The 13,425-nt window shown below is 36.8% G+C and overlaps 1 protein-coding gene across 2 annotated transcripts in view; it reads right to left on the bottom strand.

Moving 5' to 3' along the window:
• vps50 (VPS50, EARP/GARPII complex subunit) overlaps nt 1-13,280 on the bottom strand; it is a 115,052-nt gene extending 101,772 nt beyond the window's left edge. For both annotated transcript variants that reach the window (XM_023344992.1, XM_023344991.1), the window contains exons 1-4: nt 13,137-13,280; nt 12,573-12,641; nt 3,695-3,817; nt 2,482-2,553 (exon numbers count right to left, since the gene is read on the bottom strand). In XM_023344992.1, coding sequence (XP_023200760.1) covers nt 2,482-2,553; nt 3,695-3,817; nt 12,573-12,641; nt 13,137-13,169 — 297 coding nt within the window. In that variant the 5' untranslated portion in view covers nt 13,170-13,280. The remainder of the gene's footprint in view (nt 1-2,481; nt 2,554-3,694; nt 3,818-12,572; nt 12,642-13,136) is intronic.
• Nucleotides 13,281-13,425: the final 145 nt, after the last annotated feature.

The raw sequence follows: 13,425 nt of genomic DNA on the forward strand, positions 1-13,425 counted from the left end.
TTTATCCTACATCTCAACAGCAGAGGACGGGATTAATCTTAGTGCCAAACAACTCTTCGAGCACACCAAACAAAATAAAATCATAGCATGTTATCAATCACAGACTCGCTGTAACTCCTGCTGAGTTGTCTTTCTGATGCAACATGGCATTTCTAATAAGCTTACTTAAACACAGAAAATCTTCTATAGATAAAAGGAAAACACCATGCATCCATAAATATTTTAGCTTGAACTCACTTTAATATAGAAAATACAGAGCCCTTCACACCTAATGTCACCTCTGGTTAAGACATGAAAGTAATCAAACCTCTAAAATGATTCCCATGACTCTTGGAAGAGAAACAGTCCAAAAGAATCACAGATCCTCCACCATAGCAAGTAGTGGAAATGAGATGTATTTTTTTTCCCCCATTTTATCCTTTATGTCAAAAACACCTGGAATGTTAATTGTCTAAAAGCTCTGTCTTAAGTTGTATCTGATCAATGCATACAGTCCAAGTTAAAATCCAAGAAGAGTTTACCAGACTCAACATCTCTCCATTTGTGTTGGTGGGAAAGATATACTTATTTTCTTCTATCCCTTCCGAATATACCTGATCTCTATGAATACATAATGACTCCGAAGTGCCAGTCTTTCCTGCTGTTCTCTAACAATGAGCTTCAGAGATCAGAGATTTCTGTCCTCCTTAAGCATTCTCACAATGCTCATGGTGGCAAGATAATTATGAGTTCTTGTCCAGGCTGGTGTGTCACAGTTCTAGTTGTATTAAAATGTATATTATTTAGTTCCAACTGTAATTATGGGCCACATTTGTGGAGACAGTCATATTCAGTAAATTAGAGTATGCATTCCAATGAGGGTTGCTTGTCATATTAAAATGTACCTTTAGAAAATATAACCTTTAAACAGACATTAAACCCACATTTCTGTAAATTTTCTTTTTTTAATTGTCCAAGGTAAAATTTTAGTCTAAGAAATTAAATGTTGTGCTTCTGTTAATTGTAAGTGGAAAATCATAATAATGAACATGATTAAAGACTTGCAAACAGTCTGTAATCAGTCTACCTACTTGGTTTTGCTTAGTGAAATAAATAAATATTTCAACATATACCTTAAAGGTAAAACCTGTAAAGAAAAAGGATGATAATAAAAACTTTATTAGGACTTTCTAGAAAGTAATCCAAAATGATCAGTGCGCAACAGAATAGTTGGTCTAAAGAAAAACTCCAGGTCTGGCAGTAAGTAAGAAATCTATGTTTTCCCAAGATCATAAGGGAAACAATTACACAAGTCGAGATGTCATGTACACCGAACACCAAACAACACAAACAATTACCTTCAAATATCCTGTCTGGCACAAGCCCAGACCAGTTGCTACAGCTCACCAAATGCCTAAAGGCGGAGAACCACAAACAGCCACAAACATCTTTCTCTTCATTTCAGACAGGAAAGATGTGAGGCAGCTTATGTACACTTATGCTATAGGCTACTATTTCTCCATGCCAAAGTGTCTGGAGCAATGTCTCATTTAAACAGCCAGTACACCAGAGGGCAAGTGGAAGAGTAGTGTACAAAAAAAAATAAGGGATATGAAGTGTGTGGTGAAAACATGTGGCACACAACAAAAAGAATGGCTATTAGGTAACTAAAAAGAAATATTTAAACGCTAGAGAGACAGGTGGGTAGCATCTATGTTGGTTTGTGAAAGTGCTGGTCTTCCATATGCTGCTATAAAAACAAAACATTTCAAAGGTCAGCCTTGTGAAACTCCAAATAACTAAATGACCTCTGTATAAAGGGTTTTATGAAAATGATCCAGCTGAGGAGGAAAAACCAGAGATAAAACTAAAGGAACAAACAAGTGAATTTAGACAGAGTGCAAACCATGATATACCATTTAGTCCTCCCTATACTCCTCTTTGTATAGAAGACAACCAGCTGTCAAAGAGCCTTTCAAGTCAAATGCACCTAACAAGACACATTTTGCTGTGGAGAGGTGTGGCAGGCCCTTGAGGTATAAAGCAAATTTTAGATAACAAGATGGAGCAAAACAACATTTAAATCTTCTATCAAAATGAAAAGAAGAGCTTTTAGGGAGCTTTTTCTTCAGATGCTTTATTGTTTCATTATTTTAAAATTATTGCCAGCACAGGAGGGCAGCACAGATGGGAGCAGATTTATTACTCCAGCTTTCCAGAGTAATAAAATGAAAATTAAGGTGAAGTCAGCACAGATTTCTCTGGACCTGTTGTTTTTATATGTTTTTTTTTTTATTGTTTTGTTTTGTTTTTTGTCATTTTTTCTCTTTAGTACCCAAAACAGAACTGTCTATAAAATACTGTTACATTTAGTTTTACATATAATTAATCTCAACACACAATTAAAAACAAATATTCAAATACACTGCATAAAACCAAATACTACACCTTACAGTCTAACTTCTTGCCTGTGCGCTTCTACTACTGAGAGTAGTCACTTACTGCAGCCTGTTGTCTCTTGAGTTTGTCTCTGTACTCTTCCAGTTCCTGAAGGTTCAGCTCAGGTGGGAGCTTCTATAATAACAGGAAACACAGACAAACATTAAACCGCAATGAATATTTACCTCGCTTCCTCCAATACAGACGGTAACAGCCAAAGCTTCTGTGTCCATAAACCAATTTCCGAAACCCTTCTCACATTTGCAAGGCGGCATCCAGCCTATAACCCAAATGAGCATTTAACTAGAAAGGAATTGGATCTACTGTTTGTTGAAAGAGGCAATCTACCTCCTCAGAGTCTTTTTTTTTTTTTAAATATCCCACCATGAATTTAAAAGATTTTTAACTTTTTTTAGCTGTTGAGACTAAAGATAACTCACATATTTAAAATAGAAAATTAATTTAGTCAGTAAATACTGTTTCTCAGGGTCTTCTGTGGTAAAAAGCAAACACGTCTTCTGCAGCCTTTGCAGCATGTTGGTGTTTCCATTTTCAGGATTATTCTGACTTTCTTTCAACAATCACTTTTTTTCCTGCACAGGATCAAAACAGGGATTTCATCTTCTCTCTATTCTCAAATTCTAAAAGAACTATGCTTCTCAAAGAATTTAAGCTTTTTCAGCTGCTGTGACTAAAGGTAACTTTGATTCTTTACTCAAGGAAAAGAGGAGTTTATTCAGTAAATACACATTGTTAGATCATAAATCAGATTAGTCAAGATGAAAGAGAATCTTATTTGGTAAACAGCAAACAAACTTTGCTAGAGAAAAGAAGAAGATATTACAAATCCATGGCTCAAAGCATGAGAGGTAATTACTTTCCTCTTGACTGAAAGTCTCATTTCGGATGGTGTAGCAATACCAAGATAAATCTAATGAGATTTCACACCTTTCTTGTGTCGCGTGGATGCAATCCATCAATCCGGACCTGGGTGATGTGCACGCAGCTCAGTAAAAGCGTAAGAGACAGCAGCTCAGGTAAGAAAGAACTTTTACTCCTGCCAGTCAGATGTGGCTCAATGAGCAGCGGCAGAACATATTTATTCCCATTTGATATGCAATGCTACTGTTATTAAAGTCGCTGAAATGTGGCGAGCTTTGATGCAATCGTTATCCTGAAAAAATAAAAAAGTAGGAGGTCGATTGAGGAGCCAGTCTCATCGTTTTGAACAGAGTGGGACTCGTTTACGCGATAACACGATCCCGGAGCGACTGACCTCCAGTTCGTGCCGCACCATGTCGAAGGAGTCGTTGGAGAAGTAGACCTCTTCGATGCTGTCAATGATTTCCTGCTCCGCCTGGGGGTCGATGGGCTGCTGCCTCAGCTCCCTCAACTCCTCCTGGAGGACATATCAGGAGATGGCCACAGGAAGGGAGAGAGCTGTAAAAAGACACTCTTCACAGAAACTTTTGTGACGCTTGTATTTCTACACTTTTCAAAAACAAAACACAAAAAAAAGAGAATAAACTACAAGAAGCAAACTTGCCACAGGGAAAAGCAATAAAAGGAAGGTAGACATGATGAGAAAAACATGCAGATAAGTTTTGGGAAAAGTTGAAGGTGAAACAAAAGGCAATAAGAAGTCAGAACAGCAGAAGGTGAGGTGCAAGGAGTGGCAAAAAAGGGTTAAAAAAAACCAAACATTAAAGACAGGTTTTGAGTGAAGCCTGCACCTCTATTACTGGTCAAAGGTCAAGGAGAAACGGGGAGCAGAAAAATAAAGGACTTCTATCCCTGAGAAACATCAGACCCTTATTGATTAACACACTGTGCATCCATTGAGCTTTTTTGCTGCAGCTGCTCTTTTAGGAGAAGGAGCCTTAAGCCCACATCCTTAATGAGCTGTGATGCAGTCACGTCAATACGAAAGTGGAGGAGGACATGTAGTGTTGCAAAATACAAGAAAAAATGGTTACAACTAAAGAAAAGACACAAAGTCACACCGAAATAATGATATTTCAATTAATAATAGCTGGGCCACTTATGCTGAAGGCCTCCTGTGGATGTGTATGTTTGATTATGACATATGCTTTATACAAGGTCTTGCAAAAGTTTTTATATCCCTTTTATACATTACAATCACAAACGTTATTGTATTTCATAGTTTTTTTTTTGTCGTGACTTTACACAAAACAATTCAACTTATAGATAGAAATATGTATAGTTACTTCAACTAAACCTTACTCAGTGATTCAAAATTGAATACATGCTTTCCAGTTTAACCATGGTTTTAAAACAATGAACCATAGTTTAGTTTATTATTGCAATTGGTCAAACATTTTCTATCTCAGGAGACTCGTCCAGTTGAATCAAGTTACTCACTTTGCAGCAACAAGTTCACATGCAAATAAAATCTGGAAAATGTCCCGTTTGTTGGTATCCCATTTAGTCGATACTTTGAAGAGCATTACAGCTGCAATTATTTTGACTCATGTCTCTACCACACAGAAGAACTGACAATCTTGCCAAATTTAGTATAAAAATAGCTCAAAGTCAACCGGTATGGGCGAAGAGCATCTGTGAAGAGTGGTTTTCAAGTCCTAACATTCCTATTTGGATATACTGTAGGTCTATGCTTTGACTTGGCCATTCTAAAAAGTAAATATTCTTTGATCTGAAGCAATCTCCTGCAGTCCTGTTTGTGTTAAGGGTATCTCTCATGCTGGAAGGTGAACATTTCAAGTCTTTTACAGCCTACTTATCCATATTTACACCAACTTTAGCCTTTCCATCCCTGCTGAATAAAAGTGTTCCGCGGTTATGATGCTGCAATCCCCATGTAGGCCATGTTTTTTTCTGTACTTTCTTCAATAAAGATCACAACTACATCCTCAAACTCTGGTACAGTTTTTGTCTATACAATTGTGTTTATTCACTACAGTACCAGTGTATTAGATTAAAGGGGTTAAACTTTTAATTTTATTTGTAGGATAAGAATGAATAATGAAGCTTTTTCCTTCTACTTAACAATTATAAACTATTTTTTTATAGTCTAACACAAAGGGCCAAGAAAATACACTGAACCTCAGGGATGTAATTTGACAAAACATGGAGGAGTTCAGGTACTTTTGCATAAACTTACATATTAAGTGGAAGGAAGCTTTATATCTGTAATAACCTGAAGCACAATCTTTACCTTTCAGAACATTAACATGCACCAAAGTAATAAACAGGTCATGGGGTTAAAATAACTTGAAAGTACATAAATACAGGAGAAACTCAATCAATGCATCCATAAAAGTTATGATTTTGCATGAAACAGTAGGTTAACCAAAAATAACTGTTGACAACAATAAGCAGGCATCAACAGGGCATCCAAGTATTTAAATCTGCTTCAAGCTGGTTGACATTCCTACACCACAATGCATGTAATTTCATTTTCCGCTGTAATACATAGCATCATCTAGTTCACTGTTTTCCACCCACGGAGTCCCTGTTACTCTTCTATAAATAGATTGTCTTATACAGGGCAAAGGAGGAGGACTAAAATGAACCATCAGATTGTCTATTGTTGTGTGTGCAGAAGCCTTCAGGTGCATGTTGCTGTGTTTGAATCAGGTAAAAAAGGAGCAAACCAGGATCCCAAGGGGTGAAGAGACTGAGGAGAGAAACGGGAGAATATGCTCGGCTACCAAACGGATGGGTGGGTGGGAAAATCAGCTCAAAAGAGAGGGAAAGTGTAAAAGAGAGAAAGAAAAGATTGAAGGGCAGAATGGATGAGTCACTCTGTGCAAAAGGTAAAGAAGAAGAGGAGTGAGAGAAAGACGATGGCTGTGTGTTAACTGTGAAGTTAGTTCATGTTTAGTTTGGGAAATTAACTTCTGCTGTGTGACACTGCTTCCCTTCACCCCCTCCCCACTCTCAGTCTCATAGCTGCAAAAACTGAAACACCTTTGAGAGAATGACTCATCGTGAGGCTACGCCGAGTAAAATAATTCCCTACCTTCCCTTCTGCGAGCTGCAGAAATAACACAAAACAGACACCCCTGCACGGCCAGTGAAAAACCCCAAACAGGAACCCGCTGGGATGTTTTGATCAAATTTCACATTGAAGGATGAGGGACAAACAAACCGTCCTTCTCCATCAGTCCCCCCGCCCCTCTTTTCCGCAAATTAATGTATTTGTCATCTCATTGCAGAAAATGGAAATCTATTTGCATCCTAAGTGCAGGATGTTTAACAAGTATTACAATAGAGTCAAAGTGGACGTTTTATTGGAGAGAGTGGGGATTGAAACAAAAAGGGCCCCGCTTGCTACAAAAGGAAGTACAAACAAAAGTACGTCACAAGATGCACCGAGAGAAGAAGAGAAGAAGATAAACAAATTAAAGCCCTACTCGCCAAAGTCACTGCTCAATATGTATCTTAGGCTAACTGGGCTTATGTTCTCGTCTGCTATAGACACAGCAGAAGGCTCAATTTGTGACCCGAACCGGCGGGAAGCTGCTGATTTAAATATTTAGTTTTAGAATAACAATATTAAAGTCTCACTTGGAAGCGCATGACTTTCATATGTTCCATTTAGCGCCGTCTCTCATTGACCTGACAAGCTTGAACACTGTGATGTTGTCATTTTACGGTCTGCGTCAGTGGACAGGCTAGCTCTTGAATGTATAATCACACATTATCTGAGACGTGTCAATATACGTTTGTACACTATAAACACGTCTTCCGCTCAATTCAAAATTGTTTTGTTTTTATTATTTTTAGAAAACTCACAATTTAAATTAACATCATCAAGAATATGACTTATGTTCATTAAATGTTCAACCATTCAAAGAGTGGTAAAATATATTTAATACATAATCTGCTTAATATGGATAATTAAATGGTTCCAAGTGTCTTGTTATCAATGTGTATTACGCATATAAAGAGTGACCCCTGCTGGCGGTTACCGGTAACTGCATGAACTCCGATGATACTAGAGTTCAAGCTGCTATACAGTAACTATCATGTCTCTCAGCGACACCATGAATAGATATAGAAATTAAAAACATTTGCATTTTTTCCACTCAGCACGCCAGTGCATTACACAATATAAGCACAACACCAAAACTTCCCACTTTCTGGCAGAATATATTAATTAAAACACAAATATTTACACTCTTTGTACAGACGTGGAGGAAAATAAAACTTATATTATTTTCAATTTGTAACTACTTTAAGTCAAGGATATACACAAGATATTAGAAAAAATAGGAAAGATGAGCGTGTTGATCTTCCTAGCACATAAAAGGGCTTTAAGAAAGTAGCTTCTTGCCCAAACTTGCACTTACATACAGAGGAATAATGAGCATGCTTAAAACAACTGAAACTACTGCAAACAAGGCAAGTTTATCAAAACAAAGGAGAAGTATCCAAATGTCACCAAGTCCCCATGGCAACCTTTAGAAACTATCTTGCCAGCCGGTTTGATTGAAGAATAAAGCCGTTTCCTGACCTGCCATCTGAAATCTAATTGTGTGCATTTTGATAATTAATACCAGGATTTAAACTGGAACAATGTGGCTGCTATTGAGCTTCTTGGCGACCAACAAAACCTGGTCTTGGCATGAAGTAGAGGATTACTATGAGAAAGTACCCCAGATTCAGTGGGACGGTGTCTTGTCAAAGACCCTTGGAAACTGAGCGCATGTTATTATGAAATCTTTGAAATGCTAGTAGATTTTAAGTAAGATTTTCAGAAGCTCAGTTGTAAACTGAATGTGTGCCATCACTGGGACTTTCAACAGCATAATGATTCAAAACCCATGGTAAAATAAACATAGATGAGGTTGTACACAGTCCAAAATAAACCTTTCTCAAAGGCTCTCTCAGTAGTGCACCAGAAAATAAGAGAGCTTAAAAGATAACCCTCTGCTCTGACATAGAGATGGTTAGAGGAACGGTTAAATGTTGCGAAATGTTTCAGGAGAAGACCAAGTGCTATATATACACACCTATATATACACACACACACACGCAAGTGTTAATTTTATGCAATAAGAAGCTAAGAGATTTTTCTGAAAAATTTTCACAATCAATTCTAATAGCTGTGGACAGTTAAATCACAAAGAAAATGAAACATTTTAGAAAATGATCAAAAGACATTAGCACATAATATTGTAGAGCTGATTGTTTTATCAAAACAAGCCAAAGAAGTAACTGCAGTACATTCGGTTTAAAACAGTGCAACACACACTCAAGGTGTATAACTGTCTATCAAATTCTCAAGCCTGAGTCCTTACAGCGACTCAACAGCATCATCTATCAATCATCAGCTCTAGTACTTCTGGCTCTCAGCCTGCCACATGCAGCAGCCGGCTCCTGGAAGATGATAAATGATTCAAATCATGAACAAAATGGTTGGAAACCCATGAAAGGCTCCAGTTTCAGTACAATAGTACCATGTAAAAATCAAGTCCACTGGCCTCCTTCCACTGCACACCGCAGCATGCTAGGTCACAGTCTTCCTCAGCTTGACAGTAATGTATTATTCTCTAACATACAGGAAGGATGATGGGTGTTTGTGTGGGGAGCCGTTTCATTTATTTGTAAGCTGAGACATCAAGTGTTATAGTGAAGTCAGAGCATGAAACAAATTGACCAACGACTCTTTTTGTTTTAGTTGAACACACAGGGAGGATGTTAGCAGTGAACAGCATGTCACATATATTGCTGAGAAAAAGTATTTGACGCCAAGAGTTTCTTCCTTTTCGATTTTTGTCAAGCTTCAATTAGAATTTATTGTTTGTCGCTGAACACATGTACACTGAGGTTAAAGCCAGCTCCAAAGCAGTGCAAACAATGTAATAAACATATGGAATATAAACATACATAAGCATGGGAATGCTTACTACAAATATATACATGTATAGAAGCACATATACAGTATACTCAGTGAAATTATGATTTCATTTTTTTGAAAGAGAAAATATTCAATACAACCTGCCCCCATTTGGAAAACTTGTTGGTCCTCCTTATTCAAACCATGTGTTTACTGATAAACCACATATTTTGAATAGTCAGGTTAAATTTCACCAGCCACAACAAAGCCTGATTTCTTTCGGAAAAACTGAGTCAAGGAAATATCCCCAATCTGACAACTTGAAGTAGATGACTCTTCCGGTAAGTCACAAAGAACCCCTAATATTTTAAAGTACAACACAATTAAAGTATGAAAAACAATAAGTGATAATCAGTATCAAGAATAATACATAGTTTGTCACCTTTCCTAGAGAAGTTTAGATTTAGAATCTCGTAACTGTCTAAGGTTTTGCTCACCAAGCCATTTGTGCGTGTCCCTGCGTAAGAGTAAACACATACCTCTAATGAAAACCTACAGTTTAACTGTTTACTGCATTATTTGCGGTAGCACGATTAGTCAGTGCTGACTATGAGTTTGTGATTTCCTTCATTCGCTCCGAAAACTGTCACTTAAATTTTAAACTCTTATAGATTTTTTTCTGTAATACTTGCTAGTGCGATACATTTCAGGAAATGTTGCTCATTTGTACATGTATTTCTTAAGAATATGTGCCTCAGCAAATGTTCCTCATTTGTACATGTACTTCTTAAGAATATGTGACTGGTAGTAAAGAGGCCTAAGAGGTATTTTATTTTTAACACCCCTTCTCACAAAGACTTGCTTACATCTACTGACAACTATCCCAACTTATAATAACATTGACTAAGTTTACTATTGGTACACTTTACCTAAAAACAAAAAATAAAACATACTCACTACACAACCATGCTTCAAGAGTTGCTCACAACATGGTGAATTGTTTTGTTACTGTTAAAATTATCTACAACTATCTACAACAGTCAGATTAATTAAAATATCATCAAACTTAAACCAACCAAAATTATATTTCTCTGAAGGGTAATCTCTCCTTTTCAGGGAGCTTAGACTGAATGAAAGGAATCATTGAAATATACTATGAAATATTTAATCTGCAGAATCCCAATAATAAAACTTCAATTGTGAATTGAATGATTACATTGCATCTAGACACAAAAGAATAAACTGTTAATTAGTAATCAATCATACTATGTAAATGACTAACAAGACCTGAACAAGCATAAATCAGTCCACCGATTAAATTTTGTCATAAGGGTGCCTATATATCTCTCTGTCAGGGTTCATGATGCCACAATACAAAAAAGAATAGGCAAATAAAAAGTCAATCTCACAAATGCCCCAAAAAAACCAAAAAACATCTTCCCGAGACTTCAGAAAGATATTCTGTGGACTTACGAGACAAAAGGACTAAAACCTTGAATTTGAACCCTCCAATTTGGCTGTCTTAAAACAAATTTGCAGACTGGGTGAAAATTACTTAATGTAAAATACTCGTTAGTTATCACAAACACATTATGGCAGTTGTTGCACTCAGGGAATCATCTTTTAAAAACCACATTTTCTTTTGTTCAGGTTACATTGGCCAAACATCCTTGCAGAATGCTGACCATTATATTCCTGTTCATTATGCGAAGCTGCTTCACAACACCGAGGCCAAACAAAGCAGGTGTGATAACATCTATACTCAAAGCAGTGTTTGGTTGCTGCGTTTCCAGTTTGGCCAAGCCACCTGACACTAAAGCATCTAATGAAAGTAAACAAATATTACTTCAGAAACTACCGTCTCTTTTATTGTAGCTATGATTACAGCTAAACAATGTTTTCCGTTCAGTCATGCAGCAATATCAACCATTTTCATTTTATATATCAATAACTTTAAAAAAAAATGTCTGCCAGGTATTTACATAACAATTAATATGAACTCTGGTTTAAAATATACATAAACATTAGCTTTCTAACAACGGGTTTTCCAACCCCTATAAGTGAACTGACAAAGAGATTACTTCCGTTTTTGATCTCATCATCAAATACTGACATGCAACATTACCTGAAAAAAAAAAGTCAAAGAAAATATGACTGAATTATGAGTGCCATGGTCGAACTACACTCACAACCCAGAGACCTGCAGACAAACGCTTAAAGCTAAAGGAGAAGGCGCTAAATTTATTTATTATTCCAATCACCCGGGCTGTTCTGAGAACAAATTGGGTTAGTCTAATCACCATATACATGAAAATGTATAATGATTTAGACAACATTTTATTCCTCATAAGTGAATACATGATAGTTTAATGAGAAACATAAAGGTTTTCTTTGCTTTTTTGGCAAGGAGGAAGTCTTACTTAAAAATAAATTTGTTATATGGGAAGTCTCTTACATTGCCTTGCAAAAACATCTAGTTTAATATTTTCTAAATTTTTTGTAAGCTACACCTTAAAAAGCAATGCATTTTTGTAGGATTTTATGTGATAGACCTCATAATTGTGAAAGTGAAGAACATAAGGTGCTCTGATCAGACGAAAACAAAGTTAACCTTTTTGGCCGACATGAAAGAATGTTGAGTACCGGCAAATCAACACAACACATCATCATCCAAACTGTGAACAACTGTACTGGCAGCATGCTTTTTTTTCAGCAGGAGAAAGAGAGCTGATCAGAACTGATTTGAAGATGAATGCTAAATAGAGGACAGTCTCTTTGAGGCAGCAAAATATTTGAGTCTGGCTGTTCAAGACATACCCCCAAAATAACTTGCTGCTGTATTGCAGCTAAAAGGAGCTCTACTGAGTTACACTCATTGGGAATGAATACAAATACACAATTATTTTTTCAGATGATTATTTGTACAAATAAAATAAATAAAAATACAGTTCACTCCCTTCATTTCATTGTTATGGTGTGTTGGTTTGTTACAAAAATCCCAATAAAAGACAACAAAGTGATTGATTTTAACATGACAGAAATAAGAAAATGTGTATGCATTTTTTCCCAAAGAATTGTAATAACATGTTAAAAGAGGGTTTTTTTCAAATGCCATTACAAAATATTAGAAGGAATGATGGAACTTTTGTTGTAAGTATCCATGCATTGACGCATTTCTAATGAATTTGTGAACAAACTTTCAGCACATTCGTGAATTCACAAATTGTATGTCATTTTCTTTGTTGGACAACAAAGACATTGCAGATGGGTTTTGTTTTAGCTGAAACCATAACATATACTGCTCTATCATGTTTCACAGGAAGCTTACCGTGCTCGGGATCCTTAGGTTTTCCATTGGACTCAGATCAGCCATGCTCTCCTGGGGGCTTTTGAGGCCCTGTCACAAAAACAAACAAAAAACAAAACCCACCATAAACCTTTAATTAATGTTTTCTCTCCGTATAGCCAGCTCCCGTTTCTCATACGGCTACCATGACACTACTGCACACACACACACAAAAAAAAGTGGAACTGACGGTGCAGATTACTGACAGTGATATGCTCTGTTGTGTCTTAAAATTACTCAATCTAACATTACTTCTTGTGCAAACTGAGAACTTCTTCAGCCACCCAGGATTCATTGTTGTTGTGTGCAGGTGTGTTTTCGCGGACTGAACGTCTAGTGTTTCTCCAGAGGAGAAAAAAAGGCCATTCTTTATACAAAGTGGTAAGTCTAAACCTTCATAGAACTAGGTGAAAATACTTAGTTTGTCCCGTATTACCCCGCCTGTTAAATGCCACACGATGAGCTGTCAAATTAGCCAGTTAGCTAGGTTAGCTGCCAGATACAAACGACCGGCTGGTCCTTGTATAAAGGCATGTTTTTCCTCACCTGGCGGGCCATAAGAGACTTTATCTTCTGCATCGTGAGTCCAACTTGTGTGAAAAAAAAAGGCAAGTAAATGAATAAATCTTTAATACTGCCTTGTTGTCAACAGAAAGCCTCTATCACTACGAGAAGGAAGCCATAGTTAACTGTCACGTGATTGGAAAGCCAAAAACTGGAAGAATCCTGCAGCATCTTGGGTAATGTGGTTCTTACGCCCTGTATCGGTAAATTCTACCTGTCAGTGTTTCTTACGGCTAAACTTCGTTAAAATGTGTGTGTAATTGAAGTCAAA

The sequence above is a fragment of the Xiphophorus maculatus genome, chromosome 13, assembly GCF_002775205.1.
Source record: "Xiphophorus maculatus strain JP 163 A chromosome 13, X_maculatus-5.0-male, whole genome shotgun sequence".
NCBI classification, from domain to species: domain Eukaryota; kingdom Metazoa; phylum Chordata; class Actinopteri; order Cyprinodontiformes; family Poeciliidae; genus Xiphophorus; species Xiphophorus maculatus.